The sequence below is a fragment of the Halictus rubicundus genome, chromosome 3 (assembly GCF_050948215.1).
Source record: "Halictus rubicundus isolate RS-2024b chromosome 3, iyHalRubi1_principal, whole genome shotgun sequence".
In the NCBI taxonomy this organism is placed as follows: domain Eukaryota; kingdom Metazoa; phylum Arthropoda; class Insecta; order Hymenoptera; family Halictidae; genus Halictus; species Halictus rubicundus.
The window spans coordinates 6,381,098-6,402,518 of NC_135151.1; the positions used below are offsets into that span (position 1 = coordinate 6,381,098).

At 40.2% G+C, this 21,421-nt stretch overlaps 1 protein-coding gene across 3 annotated transcripts in view; it reads right to left on the reverse strand.

The window, feature by feature from the left end:
- LOC143352510 (CD151 antigen) overlaps positions 1 to 21,421 on the reverse strand; it is a 191,023-nt gene that overhangs the window by 20,394 nt on the left and 149,208 nt on the right. For all 3 annotated transcript variants that reach the window (XM_076785043.1, XM_076785042.1, XM_076785041.1), the window contains one exon: positions 10,375 to 10,566. In XM_076785043.1, coding sequence (XP_076641158.1) covers positions 10,375 to 10,566 — 192 coding nt within the window. The remainder of the gene's footprint in view (positions 1 to 10,374; positions 10,567 to 21,421) is intronic.

Sequence of the window (21,421 nt, forward strand, 5' to 3'; positions counted from 1 at the left end):
GTAAATCTTTGATTTTCGAGAAATGCCCATCTTTGCCCTAGCTTATGGTAACGGTTATGTGTACCGTAAATTTGATTTTTTAACCGATTGTTAAACGGAGGCTTGTACGGCTCAATATTGTCTAATTTTTAACATGGAGGTCTTCCTGCGAAAGCCCTACCCTGTTCAAGAAGCTGTGTTCAAGCTTCTCCTCAATTGCAATTGGGTTTGCTAAAGGATTCAAGAAGTCATTAATAAATTAAAGTTTCTTATAGGAATATGTGCCATACCATTTTTTATCGAGGCCCCAGGTGGGAGCCTTAACTAAAACTTGAACTTTCCCAATTTTGTGCAACGAGGTACAATATTAACGTTTCTACTACTCTAATGAACAGTGCAAGCTGTATAATCTGCTGTTTACTTAAATCTCTGCAGTACCAACGTCCACAAACTCCAATCACCAGAGTGCAGTGACCATAGTCGTAAAAATACGATCGGGCACCGATCACTATCGTTTTCTTTGCCGAAAGTGACACGAGGTCAAACCGTTATCAGATAACTCGGCTGCGACGGCGACGGCGATGCAATGAATAATGAGGTCGACAAGGTGTGATTATATATACAGATTACGTGTATACAGAGCAACAGAAACAGAGGGAGGGAGAGAGAGATGGAGAGAGAGAGAGAGGGAGAACAAGATACAACGAAATGTAACGCGGGTTCATCCATTGTTCGTGGATTATCAGCGTCATGCTAATCCGAAAATCATTGCGGCACGCGTAATGCATATTTCAGGGCTCTCTCTCCCTACCCCTCTCCCTCCCTCTCTCCCCCCTCTCTCTCACTTTATCTCACTCGCTGCAATAATTACGTATGCAATATTGACGACGACGTCGGCGCGCCACGGTCCAATTAGCGTTTATAAGCGGAACGCCCGTTCCGGAGTTTTTCGCGCGTTGAATGACGTATCGCGGGGCGGGAATCGGCCGACAGGTTTCGACGCCTCGGACTGGCTCCGAACCAGTTTCCGCTTCGGTCCGAATGTGCTCCGGGCGAGACCGCATTACTCCCTAAGTATCCGACGGGCCGATCGCCGGCACTCGCGCCGCCAATTTATACCCTGGAAAGCCGAACGAGCTGCAAGATTTGATAAGAAAAACCCGGAGAACTGTACTGGAAACTCGATCAACGATTTCGAAACACCCCTGCAACCGCAACCCCTTGCGCCACGATCTATTGCGATTAGAACCGTTTCTAGAAACGGAATGCTACGGTTAGACCGCGGATCTTTACTCAAAATAAAAATTGTCCGCATCAATTGCAAGAAACTGCATCCGTATAGAAGCTTCTCTTCTTCTTTAATAATCTTAGTAAGAAATCATGTATTTTCAAATGCTTCTAATGAAAATGCTTGACTATCTTCAATTGTACCTATTCGTTCTTGTTATAAAGTCCTTTCTTTTACAGATTTTAACAAGTTGAAGCTAATCTATCGGTACTCTTAAATTCTTTTAATTTCCGCATTGCGTTTGCATTCACATTTCGCTTTCCGTAACTGCACAAAATCCGCAGACGTTTCTTATGAATGCGAACGAGTAAATATTGATGACAGAGAAGTAGAATTTTATTTCGATTCAGAGGAATAACGTTCGAGTTTGATAGATCCTGCTTGAATAGTTCATTAAGTTTTTCTCGACAGGGTCGGGGAATAATTGAACAGAGAGACGCGGTTGCGAGTTTCGAAATAAGGGGAATAGGCGCGATGTGGTCAGACAGGAGCACGGTGGGCCACAACTGGTTGATTTGCCAGTCTCCACTGTATCAGAAAGAAGAAAACTGTATAACTATGATGTTCTGCATGTATTTTGCCCCCATACTATTTCAAATTCACTGTATAATTAAATGGCGATTGATTGCGGATCTTCATGCAAAAATAAAAATATTCAGGAGACAGAAATCACCGATGCGTCTACGGAAAGTACCTTGAAAAATATATTTAAAAAAAATTGTTAAATAACGCTTCGAATGATCTTAAGAACACAAAACTCCAATGTCAGAAGCGTCTAAAAGCGCGAATAAAAATTCTCGACTCGCAAAGTGCGGTTCGCCATACTTCGGTCCGCGTAAATCGTTATGTCTCTTCGATAAACCCAAGCATCGTGCCCTCTCATCTTCTCGCCTGACGTCGATGATTTCGCGAGCGGAGGATCGAGCACTTTGGATTTAATGTCTTCATAATTGCACGGGCCACTAGTCGCTCCAGCTTTTCTTGCTCTCTCACTTCGGCGGAACGCGAATTATCTTTCAGCTTGTCCGAAGACTTTGCTTCCTGTCACGGACCGCTGGCCAACCACAAGGATCCACGGCGATCCACGGTGATCTTCTTGTTACGATCCATTCGCGGGAGGACGGTGTTTTTAGGCGGACCGGGAATTTGCGTTTAATTAAAGGTGAGGCCGACCGCGCTCGGTTCTTCTTTTCTTCGTTCACGGATCGGCCTCATTGCTTATGGAAATAAACGCGAGATAAACTTAGCCTGGACCTGCCGGCAAAAAGCGGTCCAGAGAATTGTGTTTGAGCCGGGTACCTGGTCGTTAGATGCCAGGTGCAAACGAGCGAGGAATAAAAGATTCGACGGAGTCGCTTCTTCCCGCTGAGGAATCGATCGGGACGCTTTTTTTTTTTGTTCGGTTCCGTGAGCTGCTGAACAGCCTCGTGCGACTGTGAATTATTTTATTGGCCACAAGTTTGAAGAAGTATTTTGCTTCCCTGGTTGCAATTCTATTGTTCGTGAAGAACTTGTACCTGCAGGGAATTGCCTTCACTCTATTCTAATGAACCGTGCATTCCGGAATAGCTTTCGGAAAAAGATATTCTTCGTACTGCTGGAAGTGTGACCTTTATGCAAAATAAAAATTGTCCAGATCAATGGTAAGAAACTGTGTTTCCTCTTTTAAGAATTTTAATAAGTCAAATGCAACATATGACAACGTAAAGTCTCGATCTAAGCCGAACGGAGCTATACCATCTTAGTCAGTTTGCCTATCTCCTCCACTGGGACGCGGTCATAAGGAAATAGTAGTCCTACACGATCTATGTCACAGCACGGACCCGAGAATTGGGCTTAGATCAAGACTTTACTGTACTATCTTTACAGTTTCGTATTTGATCAATCCGTTTTTGTCATAAATGCATAAAATCCGCAGCCCAGCTATAATAGTCCTCGGACAAATCTGCAGTTATTTTTTTTTGCCGCACGAATTTTTCCGCTACGATTCATTAACGTAACTAGCCTTGAAACACCCGAACATTTTCTGCATGTATTAGTCGCAGTGACAGCTAATATAATGCGCCACAAAAAAAAAAAGAAAAAACAAGCAGCATAAAATATGTTGGCCTTCCATTTCCAGAGGGAAATTCGCTTGAATTGCGGTCTCATCGATCGGCTAGCGTTCTTCGTAAATGAAATCTTCTCGTAATGTTATTTAGCCACACGTAAGGAGGAAAGTTGGATGGACAGGCGAAGACAAAGTTTTTTAATATTATCAGAGCCGATGATATCGCGTTAAAGCCCGAACTTTATTAATTGTATTAAACTCGTCGAAGTTGCGAACTTCTCGGGCTTTAATGATTCTACTTTAACTCTTTTAAAAGTTCCGGCTCGAATTCGCGACGCGACGTACGCAGAAATTCCTAACCCAGGTCCGAATTAACTATTCCCGAACTTGGTAACGAAACGTCGTGATCTGTTCTATTATATTAGTTCCTCTAATAACTGAACAATTTTATACTGTTTTAACAATTTTATACGGATTGAAACGACTCTTGAAGTATACATTTTTGGAATGACACACGGGCGCGGGAATAAAACAGAAATAAGAATAAAATAGAAATAAGCACCGATAAAAAAATCGATCGTTTTTTTATACGATCTTGTGGTTCAACTCTTTAGAAATGTCTCGGTAAAATTTGACGTTAGAATTCGTAATAACTTCCGAGTTATTCACCATTAAACCGCATGTGTCTCGGTGTTTCGAATTGCAGCTTGTTTCGTTTCTGTGCCTGATTGACATACTTAAAAATGAAAAGTATCGGACCAATCGACTTGAGATTTTAATTGTACCCGAAGGAAGAGTCCTATCACCGTTTAGCCATCAATGAGAACGATAGGTTGAGTAGATTTATTGTAGTGTAAAAACTGCGGACACTCTTCCCACTAAAATTCGCGAACAGATAACGATTTTTCATCGTAAGAGGGAAATTCCTGCTTGATAGACAGCTCGATTAGGTACGTTTCACCTTCCTCTCATCGCGAATAAACGGCGGAATTGTTCAATTTGATGGAACGAATCGAATGAAACGCTCGCGAGCCGATCTGGCTTCCACTTCCGGTGATTTACAAGCCCCCGCACGCGCGATCGAACTGTGATTCCAGGACCATCCAGGATCCTAAATTAAGAAGGATCTGCCAGGGCAAAGACTCGGCGGTTTGCTGCGGTTGTTACCGGAATTTAACTATCATTTAGGTGGAATTAAATGTAAGCCAGTCCGGCAACGGCCCGGGTCTGAATGGAAGGCGCGAGGCACCAGACACGGCGCCGCGCTAATTCCCGATTAAGTCCGATTTATAGTTGAACGCCGGTGGTTCGTATCGAGGAAGAGATCCACCGGAAGGCTGTCCTGGCTCTTCTGAAACCACCTCCGCATTTACTAAGTCCTTCGCGCCGGATTCTATTTAGCACCGAAAATCTTTCGCGTTCTTTTCCTAGGAGCCCGACGTCTCACGGAAGAGGATATTGTAAATTTTCATGGCGCGGATGAGGATAAAGTGGAATGTCTTCCTCTCGCCTGATGCCCGCAGCTTCAGTTAATATCCACCCTGCTGGGCTACGTACCATTCCCACTGAATTATGGCTGCCGGCAAATACGCCCGCGAGCCGCTCTGAAAGCGACCCGAGGAAAATGCTTTCGCACCGATACTTTCGCTTTCACACCGTAATACTCGGATGGGATAACGAAACTGGAGGCTCTGCGAATGATAATGTCTGCTGGAATTGCTCCGAGTTGATACTGCAAAGGGACGATGCAGAGAAAATTGTTCAAAAGTCGCCCTTTTCATTTTGCTTGTGGATTAATTGTGAAGAAAGGCATATTTAAAGTGAAATATGAAATCATAAATAGTGTACGGATTTTATGCGTTTACGGTGAAAACGATTAGGTGCAATTTACGAGATGGATTAAAAGAATTTAACAGCTTCGTTGCATCAGTCTCAGCCTATCAAAATTATCAAAAGAAGAGAGAAGTTTCTGTTCGGCTCCTGTTCATTTTAACCCTTTGCACTCGAAGCCATTTTAACTTTAAAACGAAACATTTCTTCCGATCTAGAATATTTCCCTCCTATATATATTTTTTCATGCTATACATACGAAAATGGTGCAATTTACTCGCACAGTACTGAAATGTTTAGTAGTTTATTAAATACAAACAAATCTAATAATGTAAAATATATTTTGAATAATGATACAGGAATTTTTAGTGGCGCCTTACAGTCGCCATTAGAGTGCTAAGGGTTAGTCGATGCAAACAATTTTTATTTTCCACAAAAATCCCCAGTCTTGTCATAAAGCATACATCAAATTCGACTTAGCAGAAAAATTCTCTCTACGTGAAAATTATGATTTATAGTATATTGGTAAAAATTTGAAGGTGAATATTTGAAAAGAAATTAACAATGTTCAAGTTTAATAGTCAATGTATAGGATTGATTAGAGATAAATTAGCTCGCCACCTCGAGACTTTTCTTCGTTGACAGAAGAAACGGAGCTCAGCTTCGACATACTAAACTTCGGCTTATCTAAAAGCCAACAACCTAGGCGCGGTCTTATTGACAACGGCTAACTGTGTCATCGCGAGGGCTAATTCCGTTCTTAGGAAGATCGATATATTTTTAGCGTTGGACACCTCTTCACCTGATTTAGCCACCAAGCTGAAAAACTGCTATTCGGTGGCAAGCCACGGGAAAAATAAGGGGATGAACTTTGTCGACGAGCTCGGGCGATCATGGCGGTGGCTATCGATCATGCGTTCAAGGTAAAATCGGCCCTTCCATGCGAATATTCCTCGCGAAAATCGTTCGGTGTACGAAACTATATTTTCTAGTTTCGGGCAACAATTTTTACATTCGCTCCCCTGGCTTCTACTTTAATATTTCATACTGTTACATCAATTTTATACTTGAATTTAGATCATCGTCGCGTTTTCACACAAAGAAATCACTAGACAGCGGGTTTTTATGTATTCACGACACAAATGAGGTGTAATTTAAAACGGTAAAAACATTAGAAGAATTTACAAATATTGTTATATTACTTTCAGTTTATTAAATATATTGAGAGAGAAAATAAATTTCTATATCTCTCCAGCTTGTTGCAATTCAGGCAGAGAATGTTTATTTTGCATAAAGATCCGCTGTCTAGTTATAAGTACCTGTGTAACATAGTGTAAAACATCAACAAGTGCGACTTTAAATAAAGAAATTAAAAAACAAATGTTGTTTCTCCTTAAGAGATCGTTCCTGTTTTTAAAATAAGAGCCGGAGGAAGAATTGTTAAGGAATGTATTATAATTACATCGAAGAACGTGTAACATGTATCGATGAAATGAATAAATAAGGATGTACTGATTAGTTTAAAGAATGATCGAAATTGGTAACAATTTAATCTAATTTCCACTACAGATGTTCAAGATCAGCTCCAACAGATTTTCGTCGCAGACGTGCTTAATATTTTCTGCGATCATTGCCACAAAAGTCTTCAATTTTTCAAGATCACTTTGACCGATAAATTCCGCCCCACTACGGTTTCGTTCCGTCGGAAGAGATTTTGATCGCGGAAAAATTTGCCGAAATATTAGCCGAGCAGGAGCAGGAGGCTCTCCGGTCGACATTTAAACGCGAAGGACACTCTTTCACAGGGCCCGGTCCTTCGTTTTGAAGCAACTATAACGACGAACAAAGTCCCCGACGAGCCCCGGGGCGATGAATGTCGACCAAGTCAAAGGGAAAACTCGGCAAGCCCTCACCTCGGCGCGCCGGCTGCGAGAAAGAAACGAGCTCGTTGATTCACACTGAAACTGTCCCGGGAACGGAACTTCGAGAAACCATTTCTATATTTTTTTTTCTCAATTTTTTTACGCGGAGTGCCGGTGAATTTTTTCAACAGCAATTTACCATTTTAATTATCCCGTGGAGAGAGAAAGAGAGAGAGAGAAAGACCGTCGTCTCGTGATCCTCTCGAACTCCATCGGTTGAATCGCGCGAGAAATCTGCTCTGGAAACATTTGCTAATTACCGGAATCGTAAATGAAAAAATGCCCGGAAGCTGCGGAGACAGCGAGGAACTTCTTTCGTCGCGTAATTTCGGAGTTTTCTTGCAACTTTCTGTGCTAATTTATTCATTGCGGCGGTGCCCGTCGCTAATTGTTCTGTTTTATTATGTCTCTTTTTGATTTCGGTAGGTATTATGCACTCAATGTTTCTTTTTATGACGGAAATGTATGACGAAAATTGACAGGAGGAAAGGAAAATGGCGCAACATATAAGATGAATTCAATAATTGTATTATATGTCCACTTTGATACCTCACGCGGCAGTGGGAATAGTTCTGGGACTTTTATCGGCTAGACATTTGGGACATATATCGAGTAAAGACTCGCCTCTGCTTCTCAATACAAATTCAAAGCCTAATAATGAGATTGTAGATCTTCATGCAAAATACAAACTGTCTGCATAGATTGTAAGAGACAGGAACCACATAAAGTTCGTTCTTGCATTTTTTAACATTTTCAAGAAATTGAAAATGGTTCGTCGTCTTCTTTGTCTCATTTTAAATCGTATCTGCTCATTTTTCTTGTAAATCCATAAAATCCACAGTCTAATCATTCCCACTACCTGAAGCGTCTTTCGCTTAGCAATACCCTAGGCGAATAAATTTAATCTACAACGAACACCATTAAAAACAGGATCTAAAAAGATTCATCTACAATAGAAAGTAAAAAATTCGCAAACGTAACCTTCTTCTTTCAAAAGAAAATTTCTTATTCTATTCATACAATCAATAACAGTTTAAAGACTCACAATGAAAATCAATATACAATAAAACGAACAAAATCGAAAACGATTAAACCACCATTGAATACACCAAACCAGCAACCGTAGAAAAATATTCTGCACTCTTTTTTTCTTTTCGGATCTCAACACATATTTGTAGTTGACACGATTTGTACAAAAGAAAATCGAGCGCGACGTTTTCGTGTCGCGAAAGAATAATTTCACGAGTATAAATCGGGAGGATCGATAGTCGATTAGTAAGTAAAACAGTCGGCTCTCGAACTAAATTTACGAAAGTTCTGAGAACAATTCGGGGAGCGCATCTGGCATAGAAGCTACAGGCAATTCCAAAAGCGATCGCTGGAGTTAACCGAGTGGCTCGTTACTCTCCCCTCCCTCTCCGGCCCTCTCTCTCTCTCTCTCTCTCTCTCTCTCTCTCTCTCTCCTCTTCATCCCTCTTCATCCCCAGGTTTACCCGAATCTCCGTCTCCGTTCCGTAGAAACGGGCGAATTAATTAATCAGATAATAGCCGGGCTCTGATAAACGAGCGGCACCGGAAGTGCATGATCGATAAGACACGTCGCGACCGCGCCGTCAACGGTGTTGCGCGTTTTCTCGACAATGCGAGACGGATGGCTCACGCATTCTGTTTGATCGACTCGTCTCGGATTATTGGTACCCAAGAGAGAGAGAGAGAGAGAGAGAGAGAGAGAGAGAGAGAGAGAGAGAGAGAGAGAGAGAGAGAGAGAGAGAGAGAGAGAGAGAGAGAGAGAGAGAGAGAGAGAGAGAGAGAGAGAGAGAGAGAGAGAGAGAGGGGGAGAGTGAATTTCGGTAAATGTTTTACCATTAGACTAATGCACGCTGAGCGGTGCGTTGCATGATGCAACGGTGCAGCCGGCCGAGTCAATTTTTGATCGAATCGAATGGGATCGGAGAGACTGATCCCCATAAATGCATTTCACTCTGTCGAATCGAAAGAAGAAACATAAAATAGCGAAGTTAATTTTTCTGCGTTGATCTGATTCAACACTAAACCTACCACGGCCGGTCAAATTGATCTTTTCAAACTTCTGCGTACAAATTCGTACATACAACATTATCACATCGCTATTTATCTTTACGCTTTTTCTTAAAGTATTATTTTTTTCCAAGAAATATACGTATCTTGTCGTACCTACCGCGGCCGGCCAATTTGACCGCACGAGGTAATATGGTATTTACTCTTCTAAACCTAAACAATCAGTATAAATGAAAGGCTATTCTCAATATGGCACGGCCAACTCAAAATAGATGAGACGCTGTCAAGTTATGTTCGTGCCTTGTTGATAATAGTGTTTCATGGTAAATGGTGGACGACACAGTACAATTTTGTAAATCGAGGAGAGAGTATTTTTTATATAACTGCAATTATATAAAAATAAATTTGTACCGTCATTTTATGGAAGTTGTTCATCTATTAATTCATTCAGCCACAAATTGACTATTACCTACGTTTAATGTATTAACAATAACTTTCTTTAAGGATCGGTCATTTTGTAGGAACACGGTAGGAACAGGTATACAAGAAGTGTCGGTAGGTTTAGTGTTAATTAGACTCGCTACTCTTCCTGAAATTATTTACAGTTGGAGGAACGTCTAAGAAAACAAGCGGAAGGAAAAATGTGTTCCGAAGTTTAGACGAGTGACAGACTGGTGTTACAATGTTGTTTATTTGTCCAGGTTTTAAAATTAATTTTTACGTTGATGTATTCACTGTACCAAATTTGATTAGGATCTGTAAAATCCAAGAAAGTTGGAGGACCACTCAATATCATACATTCAATTTTTTTCAATTTTTACTTCATTAAAAAACTTCCTTTGATATTATGGAATTTTTGAGGTTTCTAGCTTGGCAGTCAAAGTGTTAAAGTACTATGTTGTAATTGTCTTGTGAACCTTTAGATTCTTTACATCCACGTAAATCACGATCAATTTTTAACATTCACATTACGCCAAAACTTGAGAAGCAATATTTGTCCTAGTCGTTACTAGACCGCAAGAAGAAGAATTATTGCAATTAATCCAACAGCAATGGCTGTCTTAGATCGAACAGTAAATCCCCGGGAACACAATGAAATTATTTTGTAAAAGAAGATTTGTATGTTCCTTTTTTCTATATAGAACAGTGATTGGGGATCATACTAACCAGCAAGTAATGTGTTAAACTTGTTTAGTATGGGAATGATCGAATGAACGACCGACCTTGTCGGTCAAGAAACATGATGTACAGATCGGTCGGTTACTCACCATGAGGAGAACGCATCTATTTTCAGAAGTTACTCCGCCGCATCCGAGCCAGCTACCGACCACAGCCAGGGCACCTGCGACGATCAAAGCGTAGGCCAGAATCGGGTACGTGGAGGTCGCCATCAGGGATATGTAGCTGTGCTTCGAAATCACGGTCCAGATACCGATCCCGCCTACGACCAGTCCGGACAGCTGCAACAGAAATAAACGAGCCCCGATCAGACTCTGCACTACGTTATCCCCATAATTACCCGCTTCATCCGCTTCGATAAAAAAATCATCTGATTAATCCGCGTCTGTTCATCATCCTCGAACGGTACTGTTCCAATCTTCCTTGGGCTGGATTGTCACCTGGACTGTACACGCGGATTGATTCTAACTCTAAACCTACCAAGCATTAAAAGTATTTGGTAAACGTCACCTTGTAAATATGGCAATACTATTGTGAATGTCCGTAATTTACAATATAAACAGATGCTTGGACAAAACTCCATTAATTTCCATAAATGAATTTTTACAATTTCAATAATTGCGAAATATAAAACCGGTCATTTGACCGTGGTAGGTTCAGCGTTAAATGTATCCGTATTTTCAATTGTGAGTGCATTTTGATCGGGACCATTTCTGTTTAGATCCCGTTGCGTACTTTAACACGTTAGGGTCGGGATTATACTGAGCTGGTCAGACGCCGAGGATGTATAAACGCTAGATACAAAAACAGGGTAAACAAATTCTGTTTTTGTATCCAGCGTTTATTCGCCCTCGGCGTCTGACCTGCCTAGTGTAACCTGACCATTAGCGCCGAACTTGTAATCTATGGACTTTCCGTTCACGCTGCGAGTAACCGCAAGTTTGTATATAAACAGAGGTCACCTCACCGAGTTGACCGACGCGTCGCCTAAACGAAAAGCATAGTGTCGGTCCTCGTGGACTGTTGCCACCTGAACGGAAAATTTCATGCCGATCCCCTGGGACCGACGTAGCGCTTAACGTGTCGAATGGGAACCATTTTCGCTTAGATCCTAATGGTATTGCATATCTATCTGAATAGAAATCATTTTTGTTCGGATGGTATTACGTATGTATTAAAAGAGGAACCATTTTTACTCAAACGTTATCGCGCACTTTAAGGGAAGAGCATTTTTGCTTAAATGCTAGCACGTAAAAAGGTACCATTTTTTACGAAGACAAGTATTCTTTTTTACAAAGAAACAAGTTTTATCCAGATACCATGTACGCTACAAGCAACCATTATTCATCCAAATATTCGAATCTACTAAAAAAGTTACCATTTCCAAAATGCGCGCGACATCTTTCCACTAGCTTCGCCATTTACAAAATGGCGTTTTTTTATCGCCGGAATACGCGAATAATTACACGGGACGTTCGATCGCACAATTTTTTTTCCATGGGGTAGTAGATAAATCACGGGGTTGGGTGGGGTTTGCAGCAGATAGCGAAGGACGTTTGATGGTGGTGCGCGAGTTATCGACGACTTTCGTAACGGCAGTTGTCCTCCGTGGGCGGAAACGGTATCTAGCCGGTTCGTCGTGGAATTCATCGGGCTCGATATCCGTGGCTGAATAAAATGCTGTTATGCTTGTATTAGCTTGCAGCATACGAAATGTCCGATATCTGACAGTAACATTGAACAAAACATAACTGTTTCCTAAATAAATCTTGTTCGCCGAAGCAAGCACCATTCTAGCCGATATACAGGGTGGCCCACATAACTCTGAACAGCTCAATATCTCGAAAACTATGCCATCGATTTTAAAGTTCTTAGTCTTAAATTGCATGGAACTGAAGGGCCTTTCTGACTACATAAACGTGAAGTGGCCTCCCTTCCCCTTTAACGGGGGAGAGGAGGTAGCTTTGTAATTTTAAATGGAACCCCCTATAAAATGTTACATATTTAGATTCTACCGGAAAAAACAAGTCAATTTTGTCTGAAACATTGTTTTGTCAGATACTTCCATGATGAGATATAACAGTTTGAAGTTTCGAGTTGTAGGTACTTGAAGCGCTCGGAAATAGCGTTATGGAATTATACGCGCTTGAGTCCTTTGCTTATTCGTGAAAAAATAAAATGTACTTTAAATGAAATGTTCAAAATGTCCACCACGGGCTTGTAAACATTTATTTACTCGAAACATCAAAGTTGTTCTAACATTTTTTAACATTTCAGGAGTCACTGAAGCGCAAGCGTCACGTATTCTTTGTTGTTTCATATCCTCTTTTGTCGTCGGTGGTTCAAACATAACTTTGTCCTTTACATATCCCCATAAGAAAAAATCTAACGGTGTTAGATCGGGGGATCGAGGAGGCCATTGACGAGGTCCCCCACGACCTATCCATTTGTTCCCAAATTTTTCGTTCAAAAATTGCCTGGTGATGATTGCAAAATGTGGAGGAGCGCCGTCTTGTTGGAACCACATTTCTCTTCTAACTTGCAGTGGCACATCTTCCAAAAGCGCAGGCAAATGATTTTTTAAGAAATCACAATAACTTGCAGATGTTACAGTTTCTTGAAAAAAATAAGGTCCAATCACAAAATCTCCTATTAGGCCACACCAAACATTTAAAGACCATCGATGTTGAAAGGGAACACATCGCATCCAATTTGGGTTTTCCACGGCCCAATAATGCAGATTATGTCTATTTACATGCCCTGAATTCATAAAAGTGGCCTCATCGGAAAAAAGTACTTTGCACAAAAAGTCATTTTCCACAACTCCCTGCAGCCACTCACAAAATCTTACGCGGTGATTGTAATCTGCTATCGAAAGCTCTTGTGATAAAACCATGTGATATGGATGATACTTTTGCCGTTTCAAAATTCGTTGAATTGATGAACGACTAATATGTGATGTTTGTGCAAGTGTACGTTGACTAATATGAGGATTTAATGTACTTGCAGCAAGAATACTGGCACTGTTATTTTCATTAGTGACAGCTTTAGGTTTATTGCGAGTTTTTTTACACAATTCACCGTGCTCGTGAAGCCGCTTTCCTAAATTATGAAATGTTGCATGACATTTTTTGATCCCATAACTTTCAAAAAACATCACTGCTGCACGCCGATAATTTTTTTGGCATTCACCTAACGTTAATAACATATTCACTTCTTGTCAAAAGTAGCCATAATCACAATGTTACTGCTTGAATAACAGCTCTAAACTGAAAACGTTTTCATAGATAAGTGAGTCAAACTCAAGAATTGTAAATATTATTGTTTGTGTTTCTTCATGAATAAGCAAAGGACTCAAGCGCGTATAATTCCATAACGCTATTTCCGAGCGCTTCAAGTACCTACAACTCGAAAGTTCAAACTGTTATATCTCATCATGGAAGTATCTGACAAAAAAATGTTTCAGACAAAATTGACTTGTTTTTTCCGGTAGAATCTAAATATGTAACATTTTATAGGGGGTTCCATTTAAAATTACAAAGGTACCTCCCCTCCCCCGTTAAAGGGGAAGGGAGGCCACTTCACGTTTGTGTAGTCAGAAAGGCCCTTCAGTTCCATGCAATTTAAGACTAAGAACTTTAAAATCGATGGCATAGTTTTCGAGATATTGAGCTGTTCAGAGTTATGTGGGCCACCCTGTATTTTGTCAACGAGCTACTAGCTTGTTCATTGCATTACGATACAAGTTGAATTTTTTGGTCGTTCACCTTCTTCATTTACAAGACTGTCATCTCAATTTTTCAGTTTTTTTCGACCATCGATGAATACCATATTTTGATGAAACATCGCATCATGCTCTCTTTCCGCTCACATCACAATCATAATGATTGATATTGAAATAATCTGTGTCTAAAAGTAAAATTAGATACCTGAATAAAAACTGAAGATACGACCTTAAAGATCAGCTTCGTATCTTGAAAATGGTGTACAATAAATAGTTTACGGATGTAAAAGAAAAATCGTTTCCATTAATCCGAAGAGACATACGAACCAAATACAGTGTATTCACGACATATGTCAACAACACGGGCCTTGCCATCGTCGTGTATCGTTCAGGAGACATACCCGAGCCGTGTTATGTTTACACTCCTCGGCGTTCGAGGCCTCTCGAGTTTCGCGGCCCCTCACGGGGTATACCCCGCGGTAGTGGGGATAATTCCGCGAAGTTTATCATCCAGGCCTTGGCGACATACAGTGTATCCCACGACCTTTGTCCACTTGAATATCTTGGTTATTTCAAACAATACGAGAAAATGTTACGTACAGAAGTTGTAGGCTTTCAGAAACTACATAACAAGGTATAAATGATATTCTTGCAAATGGAGGCGTAGAGAAGATACAGAGGTCACCTTTGTTTTTTTAAATGGAATGTCCAATTTTTTATGCTCGATTTCGATAGATTTGCGTATTCCGAGTATAAAAGTACTAAAGTGTATTTGTCCTAAAACTTACAAAGTATACAGTTTCTGTATAGAGAAATCACTGTAGTAATTGATTCCTCTCTTTAATGGTGCCATTAAGCTGTCAGAAATGTATTGATACTCTTGAATTCTTGTAATCTTCTTATTATACGAAACTACACATTCGTGGGAATCACATTTATGCCGCGAACGCATAAAATCCGCAGGCTAAGGTTCATTGAATAATTGCATTCTGAAATCGGACGTTTCGTATGCAACAACCTAGCAAGCTGTGTTGACGATCGTATCGAAGACGCGTCGCGTCGCGTCGCGGAGTCTTGCGAACCGGATCACAGCGCGTCTCGTTATTCAGCGCGTGCTGGGCCTATCCAGGGACACGTGTTTCGAATCCGGATGGATTAATTGGAACGGAACCATATTGTCGGGCTTTTTATACGCAGGAATACGTGATCACTCGGCCCGGGGATTAACATGGTCGTTGTTGATGTCTGGCACTCGGCTCGGCTCGGATATCGGAACTGCTTATCGCCTCTGTCCCGTTGATCCGGTAAAACGCCGCAGAATATATGTACTGTAACGAACACCATGATGCGAACGAATACCTCTCCTATGTTGGTCCGTCGGTAGGCACCCTGATAATTAAATTCCCATTCTTCCGCGCACTTTTGCACCGTGCAGCCATCGCGATTATTCCCTTTTGTGCCGCTCGCTCATCAGAGAATTATTTCGTTCATGCCGCAGTGGATTATCTGAAATTATTTTCGTTTGTGTTGCGAAAAGAATTAATTAAGAACTTCCTCTCTTCTGTACCTGTTTGACTGAATTCTATAAAAATACGTGGACTAATAAAAACGAATAAAAGATTCATTAAGATACATTAATCATGTTATTCGATCGAGTTATATAGACGTGGATGAAAATGTCCACATCTGCACTGTTTCATTGGGAAATGCAATTAGTCTCTCTAGAATCGCGAATACGGTGGTTTCTCGATATATGTCCACAACGCGAGTCTACCCAGGGACATATATCGGCTAGAAGATACTATTCTTTGATACACTGCCGAAGGTAGCAAAGGACAGCGAAGCTCGAGTGACCTCGGTCGCCGAGGAGTTTATGCATTTATGGGAAAAATGGACAAGTGAAAAATGAAATTATAAATATATTAGGAGAATTTGAGAAGTTGGTTACGCTATTCCCGCCTTGTTAAAGGCGGATTGACAGAGAAAATTTTTATTTTGCATAAAAATCCGCAGTGGTAATGGATTGTATACCTATTATGTTTCGCACTTGTCTCTCGTGTCGAGCACGAGCTCAAACAAATTTTTCCAAAAATGCCAGCCCCAACTTTGATCAAACACCGTCCTCCAAGGATCGCAATAGCTCAAGGGGTGGTATTCCTTCCCATCCCGGATCCATTCCCAATTTTTCCGTCTTTTTTCATCGACATTCCGGTGGAGTGATGTCGGATGTCTCCCTCGGGAGCATCGGGCAAAGGTATCGTGAGATATACGAGCATGGATATCGGTGGACGGCGCGCGATATTTACGGTATCGAGGTATGCCAGCTACGTGGGCAGCGTGAACCATGCGAACCACGCGAACCATGCTTGCCAGGTGTACAATAGCCAAGTTTTGAGACGGTGTGGAGAGAGAGAGAGAGAGAGGAGAGAGTCGAGGGCACGGTGCGTGCTGTGAAACAGACTTGTTCTCCTCGTTCTGTCACGCGTCTACAATACAAGGGGAATCCTCTAAACGGATTGCTTTGCTGCTCGGAGCAGTCATCCAACGGCCATAAAATTCTCGATCCTAATCCCCCAGGCCACTAAACCGTTAAACCGTAATCCTTTTCTCGCTACACGCGTAATCGTGTTAGACTGCGCCGCGGAAAACACCGTTTCACGAAAAATATATAAAATTCTACCTACTCGTTTCAATTCAATATTTTATAATTTCACAATATTGTTTAAATATTGCTTCGGCAATTTCGACCCGTGGATTCGAGCACAATCTTTCATGAAAAATATATAAAATTTTACTTATTCGTTTAAACTCAATATTTCATAATTGCTCAATTTTATTTTAATACTGCTTCGGGAATTACGGGCCGTGGATTCGAACACAATGTTTCACGGAAAATATATAAAATTCTACCTACTTGTTTCAATTCAATATTTTATAATTTCAGAATATTGTTTAAATGCTGCTTCGGCAATTTCGAGCCGTGGATTCGAGCATAATGTTTCATGAAAAATATATAAAATTTTACTTATTCGTTTCAACTCAATATTTTATAATTTCACAGTATTGTTTAAATACTGCTTCGACAATTTCGAGCCGTGGATTGGAGCACAATGTTTCACGAAAAATATATAAAATTCTACCTACTCGTTTCAATTCAATATTTCATAATTTCACAATATTGTTTAAATAGTGCTTTGGCAATTTCGAGCCGTGGATTGGAGCACATTGTTTCGCGAAAAATATATAAAATTCTACCTACTCGTTTCAATTCAATATTTTATAATTTCAGAATATTGTTTAAATACTGCTTCGGCAATTTCGACCCGTGGATTGGAGCATAATGTTTCATGAAAAATATATAAAATTTTTCTTATTCGTTTCAACTCAATATTTTATAATTTCACAGTATTGTTTAAATACTGCTTCGACAATTTCGAGCCGTGGATTGGAGCACAATGTTTCACGAAAAATATATAAAATTCTACCTACTCGTTTCAATTCAATATTTTATAATTTCAGAATATTGTTTAAATACTGCTTCGGCAATTTCGAGCCGTGGATTCGAACACAATGTTTCACGGAAAATATATAAAATTCTACCTACTCGTTTCAATTCAATATTTCATAACTTCACAATATTATTATTATTATTGTTATTATATATCGTTTATTTTAAAGTGGTCGCATTAACAGCTAGGTCATTAGCGACCACATCGATTACAATTGAATATAAAAGAGAAGGTTACGTTTAAATACTGCTTCGGGAATTTCGACCCGTGGATTGGAGCATAATGTTTCATGAAAAATATATAAAATTCTACCTACTTGTTTCAATTCAATATTTTATAATTTCACAATATTGTTTAAATGCTGCTTCGGCAATTTCGAGCCGTGGTTTGAGCACAATGTTTCATGAAAACTATATAAAATTCCACCTACTTATACTTACTTTATAATTTCACAATTTCATTTAATTTGACTTCATTGCATTCAAATGATTCTAAGTGTTCCAGGCTGCCTGATATATCGACTGCAATGTTCAAGTACCAATCTCAAATCGACCAATTTATTTCATTTGATGTCACTTCACAAAAATGATCGTAAATGTCCCGAACCGACGGAAATATCGAGTGGAACGTTCAAGTACCTATTTCGATCTAACCAATTTATTCAATTCGATTTCACTGCATAAAAACGATCGTAAATGTCCCAAACTTTTCAAAATATCGATTACACTTTCTTCAAGTACCCATCTCAATTCCACCAATTTATTCCGTTTGATTACATCGTAGAAAAATGATCACGAATGTCACAAACAACCTAGCATATTTACAATACAGCGCGAAACAAATAGAAAAATTGAACAACGTACTTGAAAATAGAACTACACACACTCCCCAACCGATCAAGTCATGTCGAAACTTCACGCAACGCGGATCGGCTTAAAAGCGGGCTGCACAACTGGCAGACTAAAAGATTAACAAAAATTGCGCTGGTAAATAAAACTACAAACCCTGTGACCAATAAATTATGTACAAGCTTTCCCCACACAACGCGGATACATTTAAAAATCGAGCTCCACGAGCAGGAAGCTTCATCGAAAAACTTGTTCGCCGGAAACGCTTCTCGACGAGATTTATGTTAAACATTCGAACGACCCGCAGGATCTCAAGGATCATAAGGACCGTCGCGACCCGCAGATTGATCCGCAACAAGGACGCAAGATACCGTCGGGTACGCGATTTACGTGGCCGCCATCGGGACGATGATAAAATAATAAATTGCGGGGCTGATCCGGTTGTGCTCGGCAGCTACCCCGCGGGGATTTGGATATCTGGATGTCTGGATATCGGGACATCCTCGTTCTTGTCGTACACGAGCCGAGTTCTGCGGTCTGGTAGACCACGCAGCTCCTATCGACTACTCGAACTCGATATCGCATTCCTGGCTCCGGGTTCCTGCACCGCGAGAGACGGTCGAACGCGTAGCTGCGGTTTCGTTGCCGCCCTCTCGAGAGAAAGAATTGATGAAAATGCGCCGATCAACGACCCCGAAAACGGAATATCGAGCTGCCGGGGGTGGAGATCCCATCTAGAATCCCGCTGCGTCCGAAATTTACCGGCCCGAATCAAAGGAAACCCGAAAGTTTCTCGATTATCGCTGTTTATAACACCGCCAATTTTCGCGAAGGAGAATCTTCAAATTCCTATCAGGATATTACGCTTATGGAAATAATGAGAATTTGTTTACCGAGATTTGTATCGATTTTCATCACGAATTCCCCATACAGTGGGTTCTCGACATATGTCAACAACACGGGTCTTGCGAGCCGTGTTATGTTTACGCTCTTCGGCGTTTAGACTCCTCACGCGGTATACGCCGCGGTAGTGGGGATAATTCCGCGACGTTTATCATCCAGGCCTTGGCGACATATATACGGAAATCACTGTATATCTTGGCAATCTCAATTTTGCCTGAAAATGACTAATTCGTGTCGCTTCGTAGAAAGAAGGAGAGGCTACGTTTGTTCTGTGAAATAATTTTTTATTTCGTACACTGAATTTCACCGAACAGATATTGTTCCAAGAGGAATTTTAGTCTGCTGTACTTCAGCACGAGGTTAGCACAAGTTTGGAAAACCCGAATGCAAAATGAATTCAGAACGACTCGGTTAAGGGTAGTTTAGACCCTTTGACCGAACGAAGTAATCGTAATTGTTGTGCTCGTAGTAGAAACGCTCTCAGGCATTGTTAGCACACGATATTATACTGAGTTTCGTCGAAAGCTTAAATAGGTTGTCAGTAGTCAAAGGATTAATTACAATACTGCGGTCAACGTTGCCGCAAAAATATAACGCGTACATCAGCTCCGAAGTTGTTGTTCATTAATCATAAATTAGTATCTGGTTTCATGAACTTGCTAACAGGGCCTTTTGTAAATGTCCGAAACAACCTAATATACCGACTACAACGTTGGAGCGTGCATTTTAACTCGGCCAATTTATTTAATTTAATGCTACCCTACGAAAATTACCATAAATACCTCGAACAACCTCGATATATGGATTACAATTTCCCAGTGTTACTTAGTGCGATTGTATTGCGCTCAGATTGCAATAAATGTCGTAAACAACGTGATGCATCGGCGACAGAGTGCATGTACTATAATTCAGCCAATTTTTATTCAGTATTTGCCGATAAAAATAACTATAAAATATTTCGAACGGTGCTTTGTAATTTGAAAAGAGGCGCTGTTTCGACAGAAACATACAATAGCGAATGTTAACAAAATCATTCTCGTATCTGAAAATCGATACGGCCATCCGAATTACATTTCAGCTCCATATACGATTCAAAAGCAGTTCAATGCAATTCAAACGGAAATAATGCATGGAAAAATATTAACAAAATAATCTGGACGCTCATGAAATCATTTCGAAAAGTCCATGGACCAACCGAACTTCCTGCACGGTTCAAAAGCAGTTAAATGCAATTCAGAGAGAGGAACACATAAAAAATGTCAACAAAATAAACTGGGCTCTTCTAAAATCATTTCTAAAAATCGATGTGACCATTTTAATAACATTTGAGCTCTCGGTGTACGGTTCAAAAGCAGTACAATTCAAACCATGTTGTTGACATATATCGAGAATTGACTGTACTTCATCGTTTTCGAAATAATGTATACCCAAAGAAATAAATTTGTTGAATAATTTCTCATGAACGCGTGATTACGATCTCAACAATCGTAAATTAAGAATAGTAGAATCCGCCATTTTGACGGGTCCTGTAAACCTAGTGTTAACACTAAATCTACCGACACTTTTTGTATACCTGTTTCTACCGTGCCTGGTCAAAATGACTGGTCCTTGAAAAGGTTATTGTTAATACATTAAACGTAGATAATAGTCAATTTGCTGCTGAATGAATTAGTAGATGAACAACTTCCATAAAATGACGATACAAATTTATTTTCATATAATTTCAATTATACAAAAAACACTGCGATGCTCTCCCCTCGATTTACAAAATTGTACTGTGTCCTCCACCTTTGAACGTATTTGCCATGAAACAGTATTATCAAACAGGCACATCAATCAATAGGCACGTCTCATTCAATAAGGCTCATTTATTTTGAGTTGACCATGTCACATTGAGAACAGCCTGTCTTTTATACCGATTGTTTAGGTTTAGAAGAGTAAATACCATATTACCTCGTGCGGTCAAATTGACAAGACACATATATTTCTTGGAAGAAAAAAAAATAAAACGAGAAATAAGTACTGAAAAATACATTATATACATATTTTAACACTAGGTTTACGGGACCCGTCAAAATGACGGGTTCTAATATTTTTAATTTACGATTATTGAGATTGTAAAGATTTAGGTGTATATTATTTTAAAAATGGC